This window comes from Lontra canadensis, unplaced genomic scaffold (assembly GCF_010015895.1).
Source record: "Lontra canadensis isolate GAN:19392208 unplaced genomic scaffold, GSC_riverotter_1.0 scaffold124, whole genome shotgun sequence".
Lineage (NCBI taxonomy): Eukaryota > Metazoa > Chordata > Mammalia > Carnivora > Mustelidae > Lontra > Lontra canadensis.
This window is the reverse complement of record NW_022631118.1, coordinates 954,198-969,829: the sequence shown is the minus strand read 5'-3', so window position 1 is coordinate 969,829 and position 15,632 is coordinate 954,198. Positions and strand designations below refer to the sequence as shown.

Genomic DNA, 15,632 nt, shown 5'->3' with positions numbered 1-15,632 from the left:
GATGACCTCTTTTGTGTTGAGCCAGAACTCACTAAATGGCAGCTGTGATAGCACTCTGAAAAGCCCTTTGCCCATGTCTTTGAACTCTGACTTATGGTGATAGAGATGCAGACATACTGTGAGGATGTAATCTGTCCTATCTAGGTCACACTGCAGATGAGGGTGGTAGTCAGCCAGATCCATTCTCCCCACACCAATTACTGCCTCCAAAGCCCCAGAAGCCAGTCCCTCCACCAAAGTCAGGGCTCCATAGCTAAGGGCTGCAAGTCACCTGTACCAGAACTGTGCTACCTGCAGAACTTGTTAAAAATGAAGTATCCCCCACCACCTCTGCCCATTCTTAGCTAAATGAAGATCTCAGCAACCTGAGGTCTAAATTTCAGGCAGCCCTGGGAATCTGTGTGAATAAGTAGGTTCCTAGGTGACTAGGGCCCATTGACACAGGAGGACAACTGCTCCCACCTTAACAACCTCTGACTAGTTGTCACCATCTCACTGAGACTGTCATGGCTCAAGAGTTAAGAGACACAACCCAGTCTTCAGCTTTCTGCTTTATCTGACCCCCATCCCAACCCCTTCAGGCACAAGAAAGAACAGTAAGAACCTTCCAAACAATTCCACAAAGACAGCAACCAAATGAGGATGCAAGATAGCAGTTGTTCAAAAAGATTTTATTTTGTGATCTGTGTCAAACTGCCTCATTCTCAGTGCAGGTGATCCCTCCTCTCCAGGAAACAAGAATGGAAAGAGGGGAGTCTTTCGTGAGGTCTCAGCCTCCACAAGGCCCTAGGGAAACCCCACACAGTTCTGAGAGTTGATGGGAATCCCAACAAAGACTAGGGTGGGTGAAAGGCAGTGACAAGAGGGGTGGTGGCCACCAGTCAGGAAGCTGGGGGTTGGAGAACCCTGTCTTTAGACCTGCTCTGCTTTGGGGCTGGCCATGTGCATGATGGAAAAGGAGAAGTGAGGAGATTTCTCTTCTATCTTGAAGCACCCTTGTCTGGGCATGGCTTTAATTCTGCTCAGGGCTCAGGTGAGAGGAACAGGAAATTGTTGTGGGCTGGCTACTTCATAAGGTGTTGCTGCTGGTGCTCCGGAGTCCAACACCACGGACAAACTGCTCCAGCAGGCCTCCGATGGCACCAGAGGGACTGGGGGCTGCTGCTCGAAGCCCCACTGTGCTGCTGTATGCGGCCAAGAAAGCTGAGCGTACTTCCTGCAGCCGAGTCTCCCGCTCACTCAGGGCTGCAAGCCTATGGGAAGGAAAGGAAGGAGGGAGAATGGAATGAACGCATTACCCTGGGGGCAGGACCCAATATCCTCATCCTCACCATACTGCCTATCCTTCTGCCTTTGCTAGCATAGGCCAGCACGGGTCCTGTGGCCATACTACCCCTGTAGTTCAGGTCCTAAACATTTGGCTTTGTTTCCCTCAAAAAACCATTCCTCTCAGCTCTCAGGCTACTGTTCCTAACTAGAACCAACACGTTTTAATGGCATACTGGGGAGGGGGGGAGAAGGTGAGCAGGAAGGAGTTTGCCAACTGTTGGCTTCCATTCCTCCATGAGAATAATGTGAGGCGCAAATCTGAGACTTAAGGAGAGACTGCAAGATGAGGCATCAAGCCTTGGCTGACCAAAGACCTCAACCTTCTTGAGGCCAGGACCTGGAGCACTCTGGGAGAAAGTTCTTGGCAGTGCCTTGAAGAGGCCAGGGTCCTCAACCAGAAACACCTGAGGGTCCAGCTACATCTTTAGTCAACTGTCGTCCCTAGGGAAACAGCTAGCAGGGTGCTGACTTTTCTAGCAGGATTCCTGTTCTGATTCTATTTGCTTTTCCTTCCCTGGCCTCTACAGAAACTTATCACAGAAGACGATTAGTCTCTCTTCTCTCCTTGGCCTGGAAATACAAGTCGAGAAGGGGAACAAGTAAAACAAACAAACAAACAAACCCCAAAGTGACAAGTGCATGAAAACTCAGGCTTATCAAAGGATGAATTCCATGAGGCTATTTGACACTTTGAAAGGTCTTTAACAGAAGAGAAGAGACCTGAGATACCAGCCACACCCAACCTATGGTTAAAAGGTACACAGTCTGGGAGTGAGAGGGACATGGAATCAGAGGACAGGTCAGGAACTCACATGGTATTCATCCTAACTGTCTCCTGGAGGGCTTTCTCCAGGGACTACAAACCTATATGACTATATGATTATAAACCTATATGACTCATGCCCTCAGGTTCCCATCCACCTAAAAATTAAGACTAACTCTGACCACTAACTTACACAAAAACTCCCCCCAACAGACCAATCCCTGTGTAATCCCTCCTGGGAATTTGTCAAAGTAGCAGCAATGTCTCCAATTCCCAAGTGCAAATGACTTATACTGCAGGGCCTGGGGAAACAGATGGGAGATATGAGGATAAATGACAGTCCTGGGGTAGGTATGGGGAGAACAGACTGGAGGGAAGTAGACTGGTGGGAGTGGTGGGTATGAGTGGGTGACTAAGTGTGGAAGAGAGAGAGAAGCAGCAGGTACTAGGGTGAGCAGCTCTCGCAGCAGCACTAGGAAAACGGAGCTGATAATGGAGTCCTGCAATACCATGAAGAACTCCAAAGTCTCTCTTGCCATTTGGGGGAGACACATGACCCTAGATCTTGTTTACTCTCTAACTGGATTTCACATAGGCTGGAGGCCATGTGTTTTTCTGCTTTTCCTTAGAACATATAATGAGAAATTCAGATTAGTAGTTTGTATTCACAGGGAATATCCAAAGGTCCATACGTGTGTGTTCTCACTGCCCCTTATTTCTGGGAGGCAGAAGGAGGAATCAGCCTATTTAGAGATAAGAAAACTGGAGCCCAGAGAGGATAAGTGATCCACCTGAGGATACACAGCAGGTAAGGAACAGGAAGTCAGAGATACTCTAGTGCCATTCCCTCTCAAAGAGATGAATTAGCAGGCTCAGAGAAGTCAGGGCTGACACCACAAGACATAGCTGGTAAGGCAGAGCAGTCAAGAGTTTGACTAAATTTCTCTGATGACAAAGCCCAAGCACTAAATCCACATACTGTATGACCTCAGCAGGAATCAACCCCGACCCCCATCCCTACACTGCAATTTTTGAGGCCTTGAGATCACAGAGAACCTAGCTTTCCTTTGGCAACCTGCCAGATCCTGAGGGTTGGCTAGGAGCTCAGAGAGCTGCCCGTTCAGTGGTTAATGCCGGTTAAGTGAGGGGTGCTATCAAGCAGGGGCAGAGATGTTTGTGTCCTCCAGAGATGGCTCTTAGGCCTATTCCATCCTGTAATCCCAAGGTCTGGCTTCTGTCTGCCCTCAGCAGGGATCCTTCTTCTTCTTCTTCTTTTTAAAATTTTATTTATTTGATAAAGAGAGAGCACAAGCAGGCGGAGCAGCAGGCAAAGGGAGAGGGAGAAGCAGGCGCCCTGCTGAGTAAGGAGCTTGACATGGCTCGCTCGCAGGAGCCTGGGATCATGACCGGAGCCAAAGGCATTTGCTTAACCAACTGAGCCACCCAGGTGCCCCAGATCCTTCCTAACTCCCCGGGGCAACTCACCTCTGACCAGTCAGCTTTGGTGGCTATAAGCCAGATTCTGGTGGTGACAATGAAACCCCAGCACCTGAAGTTCATTCAGCCCATCGTGGGGAGGAGCAAGCCCTGCTCCCCAGGCCACTAGAGGCTCTACCCTGCCTGACATCCATGAAGCAGTAAAGCAGGAAGGGGGCAGGGGGCTGCCACAGAGGCAGCCACTCAAGCAGATACATATAAGAGTTGGAAGCCCAGTACTGGAGCCTTAAAGCAAGAGGATTTTACAGGCTTGGGATTTGGTATCCCCATCCAATTTTCTTTCCTGACTAGAAGCAAAAGCAAAAGACAAAAGGAAGAAGGGGATGGCAAGGAACCCTCGGTTCTGCTCAGAGGAGCACATCCCTTGAGCTGACCTAGCTCCATTCTGGCTGTGGTCTCAACCATACACCTACCTTCACTACCCCACTGTTCTGATTTCAAAGAATTCTCATGTCAGGCAAAGCCTTGGACAGAAATAGAACCTTCTATAGTTACAGTCCAGACAGCTTTCCCTCAGGGTGTGCCCCAAGGCACCTGTGGATGAGTTTTGGAGGCTCAAGAGAGTGAACACACACGGCAACACACATCCTGAACAGCCCATGAAGCCTCTTCCATATCTCAGGAGTCCAGGAGCAGTGACCTATACTTAGCTGAGGCTGGGGAGGGGCAGGAATCCCGGGCCAGCTGCTGCCTCACTCCTTAACCAACACTCTTGATTGCTCACCAGCTTCTGATATGGGCAGGGGAGTATCCTGCCTTCTCAAGCAAGACACTTACAGACAACTGTTAGGGAGCTCATCCGGGAAGCTGAAAGGGAGAGAGGAGTCTGTGTGCAGGACAGCCCGTTCCTGAATACTGCCACAGCCTGTTACCATCTGCCAGCTGCCAAAGTCTGTGGAGAGAGAGGATCCGGGCAGGGGATGGTCCACTGATCTGGGGCAGAGAGGAGAGAGAGGGGAGATGATGCACAGTCAGTCATATGCCTGACAGGGGAGGCCCTTTGGAGGGGTGGGGGTGGGGCTATGGTGGTCCCGGGCCATAGCTGCAAAAGCTTCTGTTGGTGGAGCTTCTGTAAAGTCAACCACTTTCTTCAAAAGTGCAAAAACAGCTGGATAGGTTGTGACTGAGAAAGAAGAGTATAGACCATAAGGCAGGCTCAGCTGTGAGGACAATGCTTTATGCAAAGACTTAGAGAAGCAAAAGAACAAGAGCAAAGCAGAATGAGAAGAGGTGAGCCATCAACCAAAGCCTCAGGTCAGGGCAAGCCTGCCCTGGTGGCTGACAGAGCAAGTACAATCTCAGCAGCACCAAAAGGAGGAACAAGGCTGGATGCCCCAGGAATCAGGGACGCAGGATCACCTCGAACCCCCCCCCCCCCCCGCCCGCATGCAGATTGGTTGGGAGGGCAAGGCAGAACCCTGGGGCCACTGAACTCTTATCAGAGCAATGGGAGAATAAGCTTCTTGGGGACAGTGGAGGGTGGTGACCTAGACTGAAAAGTGAGGTGATGGGAGCCCTGAGGCACCTCCCACCCCACACACATATGCTTTCTCTGCAGCACCTCCAGGAGCCATAGTTTGTATTCACAAGCATCAACCCAGCGACCTTAATGGTTATGCCCTAAAGGGAAGGGATGGATCTGGCAGGCAACCTGACAGCTTTATTAGGCCTTTTTCAGATGGAGGTTTGGGCCGTGCAGGGAGAGGAAAGTTGTACTGGCCATCTACTGCTGCCATCACCTTCTCGCTGATAGCTAGCCTGTCTCAGGGCAGTAGCCCAGTCACTGGGGGTAGCGGAGGAAGGGAGGAGATAGTAAGACATCAAACAAGGCCCTTTGATCAGCTACTCCAGGTCTCCATCCCCAGGGGTAAAGCATCTTTGATGTTTGACCCTTTATTCTTTAATTCAAGAATAGCAGAAAGTGCTTCTATAGGAACCCAGGAACAGAGAAGCATGAGTGGTACAGGGGGTCGGAAAGAGAGAAAGACATTCTTTGACCTTGGCCCACCCAGTTAGCTGGCATCAATGTCTCCAAGTTTGAGGCAACAGCCCTCATGAGTAGCCATGCCAGCCTCATCCTCAAGCAGCTGCCACCTTAGTAATGCTCTGACCAAGTACTACATCTCTGGTAATCTTTAACTACCCTTATCTTAGAGACAGAGAAAAATGACAGTCCAGACAGGTGAAGACACTTACTCAAGGTCCCGTAGCTAGTGAGTGCAAGAAGAGATTTTTAAAGCCAAGTTTGATTACAGATTTGTCCTACAACAGAAGCACCTTGAGACCGGGGAAACAGATGGTTTTCTATGTTAAAGCTGCCATGAATAGGAACCCCCTGCAACAGAGAGACTTCCACATTCATCATTCCTGCTAAACTCTGGAAGGTGTGCAACAGCAGCATTAGGGATGAGAATAGGACATGGTCTGCTACCTGGTGGAAGCCCCCTCATGCCCCAGGGTTTCCTTGTTTCTAAACTTGGCAGGACTTAAGCAGTCTGTAAATCAAAGAGACAGCTGCCCAGGAGAGGGCAAATCACATCCACAGCCTGGTAGTTTTCCTGTGCTTCCTCCAGGTTTTGCTGGGCCTTCAGTCCCCTGTAACTCGACTCAGGTCACCCTGGCTCCCCAAATCTCATCTACTGTTCAAACTTTAAGGGCAGATTTCCTCTTCCAGTTTTAGCAGTCTGTAGGAAAACAATGGCTAAACACCGGAGTATTGAGGGAATGGAAGGGATGCTGAGTAGGATGGGGCACTCCTAGGGCTGGGAACATAGAGGTTCCTTATGTTCTCCAGCCACCCCCGCCCAGGCTATCAGAGACTCAAACTACCAATGGAAGGAGGACAGAAAGATGGAATATGAGGATTCCTGGTCCCCTTAGGCTAGTCACTTCCCTAGCATCCAGAAGTTAGCACTACCAGGCAAGAAATACATCTGGGGGAGCCAGGATGGATAGCTGTGGAATGAAGTAGGCAGTACAGATAGCAACAGGGTGTGTGATCCCAGGGGACATAAAGCCATCTCAGCAAGCAACTGGCTGCAGACAAATCTTCCTATTTGAGGCTTTTGTCAAAGAAAGGGTTGCAAAGCCATTGTTCAGCTCCTGGGTTTGACAGCAAGGGACTATGCTAAGCAGAGAGGTGCTCCTAAGTGCCAGTCTGGATTAGCTGGCTGGAAGGGACACCTAAAGATGAAAGCAAACAGTCACCAGAAGTAGTACCTGCACCTGCCAAAAGAAAGGAATACTTTCAAGATATTCTCAGTACACAGGTAATTTAATCAGCTTTTTAAGACCCCACACTCTACTGCCCTGTGTCTTTACTCAAGTATAAAAAAGGCAGGAAAAAGAAAAGGGAGAGAGAGAGGTCTGAGTTCTAGCTCCTAAATCTATCTACAGAGCCAGAGGGAACATGGGGCCAAGCTACCCTCAAACTGGAGAACTGTGGAGCTGATGGTGCTTCCAAGGTCATTTGTCCACATCCCCAGGGCTTGGAGGGCTCACACTTCTGCCTAGGAGACTGGATTTTTGGCAACATTTCACTCCCTTATCTGGATACTGCTTAGGCCCCTCTTTATAGCACCAAAAGAGCTGCAACTCCCACTCCCCTCCCCCCACCAAAACCATGTCCTGCCAGATACCCAGTGTGGGCAGGACTCAGGCAGGTTATCTTTTAGTTAGTCCTTTTTGGAAAAAGAAACAAGAATACCCACACAAGCAGAGCTGTCCCAACCCACAGAGCTGAGGCATGAATAAACAGGTCTGTCCTGTGGTGCCTGGCCTGGCCTTTTACCCAGATGCCTAGTGCCCTGAAATGGCCCTCAGACAGGTGAATAAGGACAGGTCCCTCACCACAACTAGTTTACTGAGCATTTGTGGAAAGGAAGAGTATTTACTATGTGCCAGATACTTAGTTCTATTAACTCATTTACACCCAAATTTATGGAAGCCAGGATCATCAATCACTTGATCATTGAAGGTGGAATGAAAAAACTGAGCTCAGGAGGGAAGTGATTTTTCCAAGTCACACATAGCTAAGAGTGGCAAAGCTAGGACTGAAACTTGGCCCAAACTAGCCCCATAGTATACTGATCTTCCTTCCTGATACGGGGTGGTAGGGGCTTCAGGGATTGGTTCAGGAATGGGCACATAATTTTCAACTGGCATAAAGCACAGAGCTTGTGATTCGTGGTTGGAACGGAGGTCCTAATGTGATTCCTGGATGTGAGAAAGGAAGCAGGGTGCTCAGGAGTGGCTGTTCACTATTAGGGAAGCTGGCCAGATGACAGAGCTAGCATGTGGAAGGAAGCAAGGGAAAAGAACCACAGGAAAATGGAGTTGGAACCTTGACCAGACTACACCTGAAGGTCGTATTTTCCGCTGGACTTTTCCATAAGAACCAACAGTGTTCCCTTACTACTTAACCTGCTGAGATGGGGTTTTTGTTAATTGCATCTGGAAGCACCTGAGCTGACACAGAAGGCTTGAAGGTACACAACTTGGAAGAACCCGGAAGTTGCCTGTCTAAACCTCTGATTACATAGATGAGAAAAAAAAAATTCAAAGCCATCAAGTGACATGTCTGAAGTCATGTAAGGAATGAATGTTTGATCCAAGACCTAAAATCCCAAACTCTGAGGGGGCCTAGATGTCACCTCTAATCTACACTTATACCTGCCAACCCCCAAGCCTTTAGATGATGGTCCCATAATTTCTGCCTAAGTGAATGCTTCCAGGAATGGGGCTTTAGGGAAGATTCCTTCAATTCAACAAGTTCCTGAATTCACAAAGCAACTGACTTCAGAGATGGCTAGGACAGGATTTCTTACCACATTTGGGGGAAAAAAAAAAAAAAGGAAAAAATGTCAGTTTTCCCCAGCCCAGACTTTAAACCTTTGAACACTGGTGTGTGTGTGTGTGTGTGTGTGTGTGTGTGTGAGAGAGAGAGAGAGAGAAGAGAGGGGGAGAGAGAAAGAGAGAGAGAGAGGAGAGAAGAGGTAGAGAACATCTGCATTCTCACAGCAGCTCAAGAAATATTTTAGGATTCTAAGTGTCCTTTTCTGGGTCTTAAGCTGGCAATGCCTTTAGGCTTCTTACCACTCATCCTTGGTCTGAAGCTATGATGCTATGCAAGACAATGTCAAACATGGGACAGGAACCCTATGTGTTACAGAAAGCCATCTGGTTTCTCTGCCTCATTAAACACAGCCTAGGACAGAGCTCACTGCTTATAATGAGCAGTTGATATGTGGTGGAAGATGGGGAAAGAGAAGCTAGCTGGGCAACAGAAGTTGGTTCCTGTGTTTCTACTTAGCTATTCAACCAGACTGCTAGGTGTCCCTTAGCCAAGTTGATCTGCTCCTTAGGCAGCTTAGCTTCAAGCTGGGCTCAGTGGTGGCACCATCCCTCCTCAGGCAAGAATAGTGCTGTGCTAGCAACCTCCCACCCCTAAAGATGTCTGACTCTGGAGTAGAGACCAAGGCCACATGGGGCTGAGCCACTTACTAACCAGGACCTTGGGAGGCATGTGAGCTCAGAGCGTTGGCCCTGCCTCTTCTCAGCCCCCAGCCCTGCAGCTGATTAGAGATTTAAAATGGTCCAGAAATGCAGCTCAATGAGAAGCTGTAGCAGTGGCAGCTAATAAAGCAAAAAGCCACCAGCCTTCTCAGAGAGGAGGGTGAGCTTGGGACTGGATAAGAATTAGCACCCCACAGAACTTTTTTACCAGCCCAACACCTACTTCTTAACTTCAAATAAAGCTTTACTGGCTCCTTTCCTAGGGAAGTCCTGCTTTAAGAGAGATACGCTTATAGAATTTGGAGCATTCAAAACCCTAAGAATTCACATAATGAGGGGAATTTCAGCTGTCACAGATAGCTTTACTAAAAGGTTTCTTTCCATAACAGTTCCCCCTACTGCATTAAAAAGCTGATTGGCTGTTGTTACCTAAGAGAGGCAGGGAAGCTAATGACAGGATCCCTCAGGCACTTTAAGATAAAAGAGACTAAATTAATTTTAATGTTAATGGAAATACATAATTAGAATGCTCCAAATCTGAATAATCTTGTCTTTCAGAAGCTCTGGCAAACAGGCAGCCAGTCCAGAACCTTGTTGCCTGGCCAGACCAGCCGGGCTCCAAGCGGGCATTCCCAGAATAGACTGGCAGAGCGAAACACTTCAAAGCAGCCCAGCCCACGCCTCTTCAAGGCCTTGTGCCCCACTTTGGTCCAGCTATCCCAGCCTCGACTAGGCTAAGCACACAGGGCTGAAAGGCCAGAGGACACCCCCAACTCTCCTCTGTCTGTCTCCTTAGGTAGGGGCCTTTATAGCTCTCCTGGGCCAGCCCTAGGAGTCTGAGCCACCCAGTGCAGGCAGAGAACCACTGGTGAGACTGAAGGAAATATCACAAGATTGGGAAGTAGGATCTCTTGGCAGGAAGAAGGGGATAATAAAAAGCTAGGGTGTGCGAAGAGGTGAGTACAGCCTCAGCAGGAAGCCCTAGCAGTTGGACAGTTAAGGCTACAGCAGGACCCGAGAGGATAGGAGGACTCTCTGGACTTCTTCCCCACTGTTCAGCAATGTTGCTCAGGCAGGAAAGGAGGTGGGGTCATTGAACAAGAGTTCCAGCCCAGAACTGCGAGGGTTAGGTCATGGTACCCCAGCCCCAGGGTAGCCCTGAGGAAAGCCAGGCGTGCAGACAAGGGTGGCATGGCAGTCGGCACACACAGAGGACAGGACCAAGCACAGGCATGTGGCCTTGTTAGCCTGGCAGCATATCTGCCCAGCTGTCTTCATCAAACCTCCTGTGGGGTCAGAGGGGTCATGGTCTTTGTTTAGTATCTAGTAGACTCAGCTACACCACTGGCAGACACAGCAGCACTCCAGGTTGAAGGGCTCACCTTCAGAGGTGAGCACACAGGACTCCCCTGGTCAGTGAACTCAGTGGGACTCCTGCTGGCCTAGAGTTGATCTGCTTTGCTGGCATGAGGAGGGTGCTCTTCCTCCGCTGCCTGCTTTTACCCATGGAGAAAAGCCAGAAGGTAGGGATAGGGAGGGGATTCCAGAAATTTCAGGTCTTTTCTTGTAATATGCCTGCGACTTTGGGGCTCAGTTTCCTCACCGTTAGCAGGCCTGCTACAAGGAAAAGACCTAAAACTTTTGGAACAGTCTATTTCAGAGCTGGGTTCAAACTGAGGTAGACTCCGCAGCTCATACTCTTTATGCTAAATGCCTCTTTCTCCTTGGAATTTATCAAGGACCTCATAAGTCACAGACTGCTTTGTTCTCTCCAGAAGGGGCAGACATTCTCAAGACTTGAGAAGACAAAGTAATTCACAGGATTCTTTCCTTGTGGTATCACATAGAAAAAGTTGTACGGGGTCAGCCAGGAAATGCTTTTCCCAAGTGCCAGACCATCCCTCAACCCTAAGGCCCTGCCCAGTATTCAGCTTTACTCTCTTTTAGGGAACACTATTCCTGCAGCACACTCCAGCCACACCTGTCCATCTGACTGAGAACTTCTCAGGTGTACAGAGTCTCCCAAGGTTTGCCTGAGCCACATATATCTAACCTAACTCCCTGTCTTTTCTCCTCACCGCCTCACCAATCCAGACATGGAATGCAAGAACCAAGGACTTTGAGGATTTGGATCCATCTTGTTAAGCAGAATGTGAGGGCCATAAAGGCTGAGACCCACCAAAGGCAATAGGGGGAGGCAGCCCTCACCCTCTGCCCATCACACTGCCATCAGTACACTTATCTGCTAGGGCTCTGAGAAGGAGTCTCAAATCATTCTACAAACCAGCTCTTACTCAAACATTAATGCATCCTCCAGACAGGGGTAGGCCTGCAAGCTTGTCAAACCCCTCTGCCTCCTGGGTACACTCCCCACCAGGCTGCATGCCAAGGAACTCTGTCCCAAGACACCATCTTAGACACCAGCTCATGGGCTGGAATGCCACTCTCCAGGCTTATTAAGAGGGAAAGACTAACCACTTCCACCATTAGAGGCTTTGGAGCTCCTCACCTGGGTTTGGGGACCTCCAGGGGACTGCTACCCATCCTGAAAAAGTCAGAATGGTTCGAGGATGAGGAACTGGAAGACTTGGCTTCCCCCAGCCCCTGGTGGGAAGGCAGGCGGTCCTCCGAGAGCTGTGGCCGATTCCAGAGCACACTCTGTGGAGAGGATGAGTGGCTCTTCCTCCTGCAGTAGAAAGAGTAGGGCTGTTGGCCAAGGCGCAACCCCAGGCAAGCCCTCTGCCCACTTTAACCAAATGTCAGGGCCCAGTCCTTACTTCCACTGGGAAAATGCCATATGGAGATGGGTACACATTAGCATTCCCTCAGGCTCAGCCATGAGCAGCAAGGACTGGGTCTTCATAAGAGGGAATGTCACATCCAAATAACGCTATACTACTGGCCTCGGAGTACACACTAGATTCCTAACAGCTCAGTAACTGCCTCTCCTTGTAATACAAAAGTTTGAGTCATCTGTCTAGAGACAGAGTCATCAGATTCTCAGAGGACTTCACCCTCAAATAATTTCCCAATTCATAATCATCATATTGAACTCACTGTTTTCTTCTTTTTTCTAACTGGCCCCACACCCCCAAGCAAATGATACAAGGGAGCTCCCCCAGGGAATCTCTTTTAACACCAGCCTCCCCTCACCCCACCCTGTCTGCCCATCCTTGAGGCTTCTTTCTTCATCCCACAGGGAGCCCCAGCCCTTTATGTTCCTGGGCCACCACAGATAGTGCCCCTCACCAACCAGATGGCTGGCCTCTGAGGTCTGGGAGAGACAGCAGGGCATGGAGCTGTGCTCTCCGCCCTACTGTCGGGGGCTCCCTTTGTACTTGGGGCTCCCTGGAGCTCGTGGCCCTGGGCCACAGCTGTGAGCAAGCTTAGTTCCAGCCTGGCCCCTCACCAAGATGCCTGAGTCTGTGCTCCTGCAGGGAGCAGCTCCACGGCCTCATAGGTGAAACTCCCGGCAGCTCCTGGGGAGCTCTCCATGACCAGAGAGAAGTCACTGCCAAGGCTGGTAGTGCTGCCACGGTCCTTTCGTCCTGAAAGAACCAAGTGTCATCAGTCAGCACATTATCTTCTCAAACTACTGGTCCCCTAGCTCTTCCACACCATACAGCTGGAAAGAGAAGTTTCTAGAACAAGCAGTTCCTGCATGGTCTATACTCAGAAAGATGCACAGATGCAAGGAAATCTTTTGGGGCCTATAACTCACTCAGCATACAGATATCTTCCAGAGTGAAGCCTGCATCGCGGGCTGGCAAACTCTTCCTCCTGTAAACAGAAACCAGAATAGTGAATTACATTCTGGGCTGGGGTCTTCTTTGTCGTCTCCATGCCCAGCATGCTGCGTGCCTGGGAAAGAAGCTCCAACTCACTGGCAAATCAAGTCCTACCTAAAGTGTTGCAAAATGTCAGGCCACTACAGAAAGGCCAGCAAAGTCCGACTCCTTCTTTTCACCTTGGCCCCTCGGCGTTCAATCTGGCCCAATACACCTAGGAGCTTGGACTTGGAAGGCAAGTCCACTCAAAGACACCAACTCTCAGAGAGTTTGTAAGGGAACTGCCAGGCAAGACTCCTGTGTTTCCCAGGCTGGAGGCAGATTCTGTTCCACAGTGGTGGGCTGCAAAGAGATGAAGACACACCTCTGCAGGACTAGCAGAAGGACAGGCAGAAGAATCTGCTGTCTCAGCCAGAGATGGGGTGCTGGGAGTCTTCCCGTCCCTAGGCTGGCTTTCTACTGCAGCAATGTGCCCTGCTCTCCTAGTCACCAGAGACCACTCCTTTGTCCCAAAGCCTTTCTGTTCACATGAGTGCAGGCTGACCCCAGCCCTGCCTCACAAGCAGGAGAGCCTCTTTCCCTACTGGCTGTCACCAGGAATCCCTACCCTGGCCTCAGAGGGAAGGCAGGGATGAGATGCTAACTTGCCAAGCATGCAGGGAAGCCAGGCAGGGAATGAGACGGTGAGTGAGAGCCTGCCTACTCTTCCCATAGTGGCCCTTCCCAGAGTACCCTGCCCAGTGGGAGAGAACAGATGTCTCCTCACCTCTGTGTCTTCAAAGCAGAGAACTCCTCAGAGATGATATGCTTCAAAAAATTGAAGCAGAAGAAGAAAATCTGAAGAAACCAAAAAGCAGCACACATGAGAAGACAGCTTTCTCCAAGGAGAGAAATCTAGGTGACTGAGCTCCCAGGAGAGGGGAGCCAGCCACCTGGTCAGCCCCTGATGGACAACAGCCCTGCCTCAGGGATCCTGATGGATATTCTGCTCTATAAATGGTATAAATGGGTGGGAGAGGGTTTGGCAGGCAGGGTAATGTGCCTGGGTTAGGGCAAGGAGGGAAGGAAAAATGTACAAGGGTAAGCCAGTGAGTTTTCAAACCATCTTCAAATTCAACATGCATGTTCTCAAGCCACTGAAAAGGATAAAGAGAAGGCAGCTTTCCCTGCTCACCCTTTCCTAAGAATCCCAAGGAGAGAGGCTAACTGAGAAGAACAGCTGGGAGAGAGATTATTTGGGGGTGAGGAGATTAATGGGCACTGAACATGATGGAAAGGAAAGGGATCAGATTTTGTAGGAGGAACACCCAGAAATAGTAGTTCAGAAGAACCAGGGATGAGGGGCAGCCAAGGTCTGGCTCAGAGTCTGAGGTGGGCAGGGGCAAGAGGCAGCTCCTGACCTCTAGCTGTAGTCCCACCACCTCTCTCCTCCCTTCCACCCAGTGCCCTAGTCAAATGGGCCCCCATGAAGTGCACACAAAGCAGTCTCTGCAGTTTTTAAACAAACTTCCCAGTGATTCTGAAAGGTGTGGTCCCATCAAACCCTCACTTGGATAAACACAAACATGATATCACAGAGCCCCATATGATTTCCTCAAACAAACACTGCCCCCCCGACCAAAAGGGAGGGAGGGTACCCTAGGTTAGGTCAGTATGAAAATGTTGGGTTACATAAAATTAAATAGGTGTCTTCACCACGGACTCTTTAATCTTTAATATGCTAGCGTGCTGTGAACCTCAAGGGCTGGGGAGGAGGACAGAGTGCCGTTTAACTGTTTGTTTGTTTGTTTGTTTGTTTGTTTTAAAGCATCAGCGTCTAGAGTGTCTGGTAGAGGTAAGAGAAAAGCCCACACCCTGAAAACCAACCCTTCCAGCTGAGGAGACCCTCCTGTTGATGCTGAGAGATGGCCAGGGTCTGAATCCAGAGCCCAATTGACTTGGCCTCATCCTCTGTCCAGTTTCTGAAGGCAGAATCTGGCTGGCTCTGAGGGTAGGGGAGATGGTATGGAGGGCAGAATGTTCTGGAGTGCCAGTCAGTCTCCAAATGAGAGGCTGCAAAGGGGCTTTACGTGCTGTTTTCACTGCCAAAGTCACTGCCTCTGACAGAGTTCATGGAGGCCTCTGAGGAACAGGCTTATGAGCTCTGCAGCCCTGGCAGATGTGATAAGCACTCAGAAGAAGAGATTTAGAAGGGGAGAGGAGCTGCTGAGAGGAAGGAACAAAAGGAGGAGACACAAGATAAGATGCTTGAAAAGAAGGCAGCCTTAGGAGGGTGAGAAAGATGGTTCAGGAAAAAGGCGGTGGGGGGGTGGACAGGGGGCAGAAGAGAAAGCGCTAATGCTATGTGACAGCTCCCACCCTGGGCACCTAGACTCATTCTCTTTGTGAGGAAGCATGATCGACACCAGGAGACTCAAGGTGAATCACATTACTCAAGGTCACCAAGTAATAGGTGGGACAAACAGGGTTCAAACTCAGGTCTGAGTCCAGGTCTGCATGCAGGGAAAACAGGCTGAAAAATAAGCATACCAAAGAGGCAAAGACTGCAAAAAGTAGAAAAGGATGGGGTACAGAGAAGGCAGAGAAAGGAAGAGGGGACAGTGCCCAGAGAATAAGGAGATCCTGGAGGCCGGCTGGCTGTGCCTGATCTGGGTCTGTGCCTGGTGTGGATCTGTTCCCTGGGCCAATGGGGAGAAGCTGGGCAGGACCCTGCTTGCTTGGCTGGCCCTGGGGCTTAAAAG

The 15,632-nt window shown here is 49.9% G+C and overlaps 1 protein-coding gene across 6 annotated transcripts in view; it reads right to left on the bottom strand.

The window, feature by feature from the left end:
• Window positions 1-652: 652 nt before the first annotated feature.
• MTMR14 (myotubularin related protein 14) overlaps window positions 653-15,632 on the bottom strand; it is a 47,282-nt gene continuing 32,302 nt past the window's right edge. For 2 of the 6 annotated variants that reach the window (XM_032841611.1, XM_032841612.1), the window contains exons 14-19: window positions 13,658-13,728; window positions 12,825-12,883; window positions 12,513-12,651; window positions 11,613-11,789; window positions 4,367-4,522; window positions 653-1,253 (exon numbers count right to left, since the gene is read on the bottom strand). In XM_032841611.1, the coding sequence (XP_032697502.1) occupies window positions 1,070-1,253; window positions 4,367-4,522; window positions 11,613-11,789; window positions 12,513-12,651; window positions 12,825-12,883; window positions 13,658-13,728 (786 nt within the window). In that variant the 3' untranslated portion in view covers window positions 653-1,069. The remainder of the gene's footprint in view (window positions 1,254-4,366; window positions 4,523-11,612; window positions 11,790-12,512; window positions 12,652-12,824; window positions 12,884-13,657; window positions 13,729-15,632) is intronic. The other 4 variants (XM_032841613.1, XM_032841615.1, XM_032841616.1 and 1 more) reach the window with 4 other exon arrangements.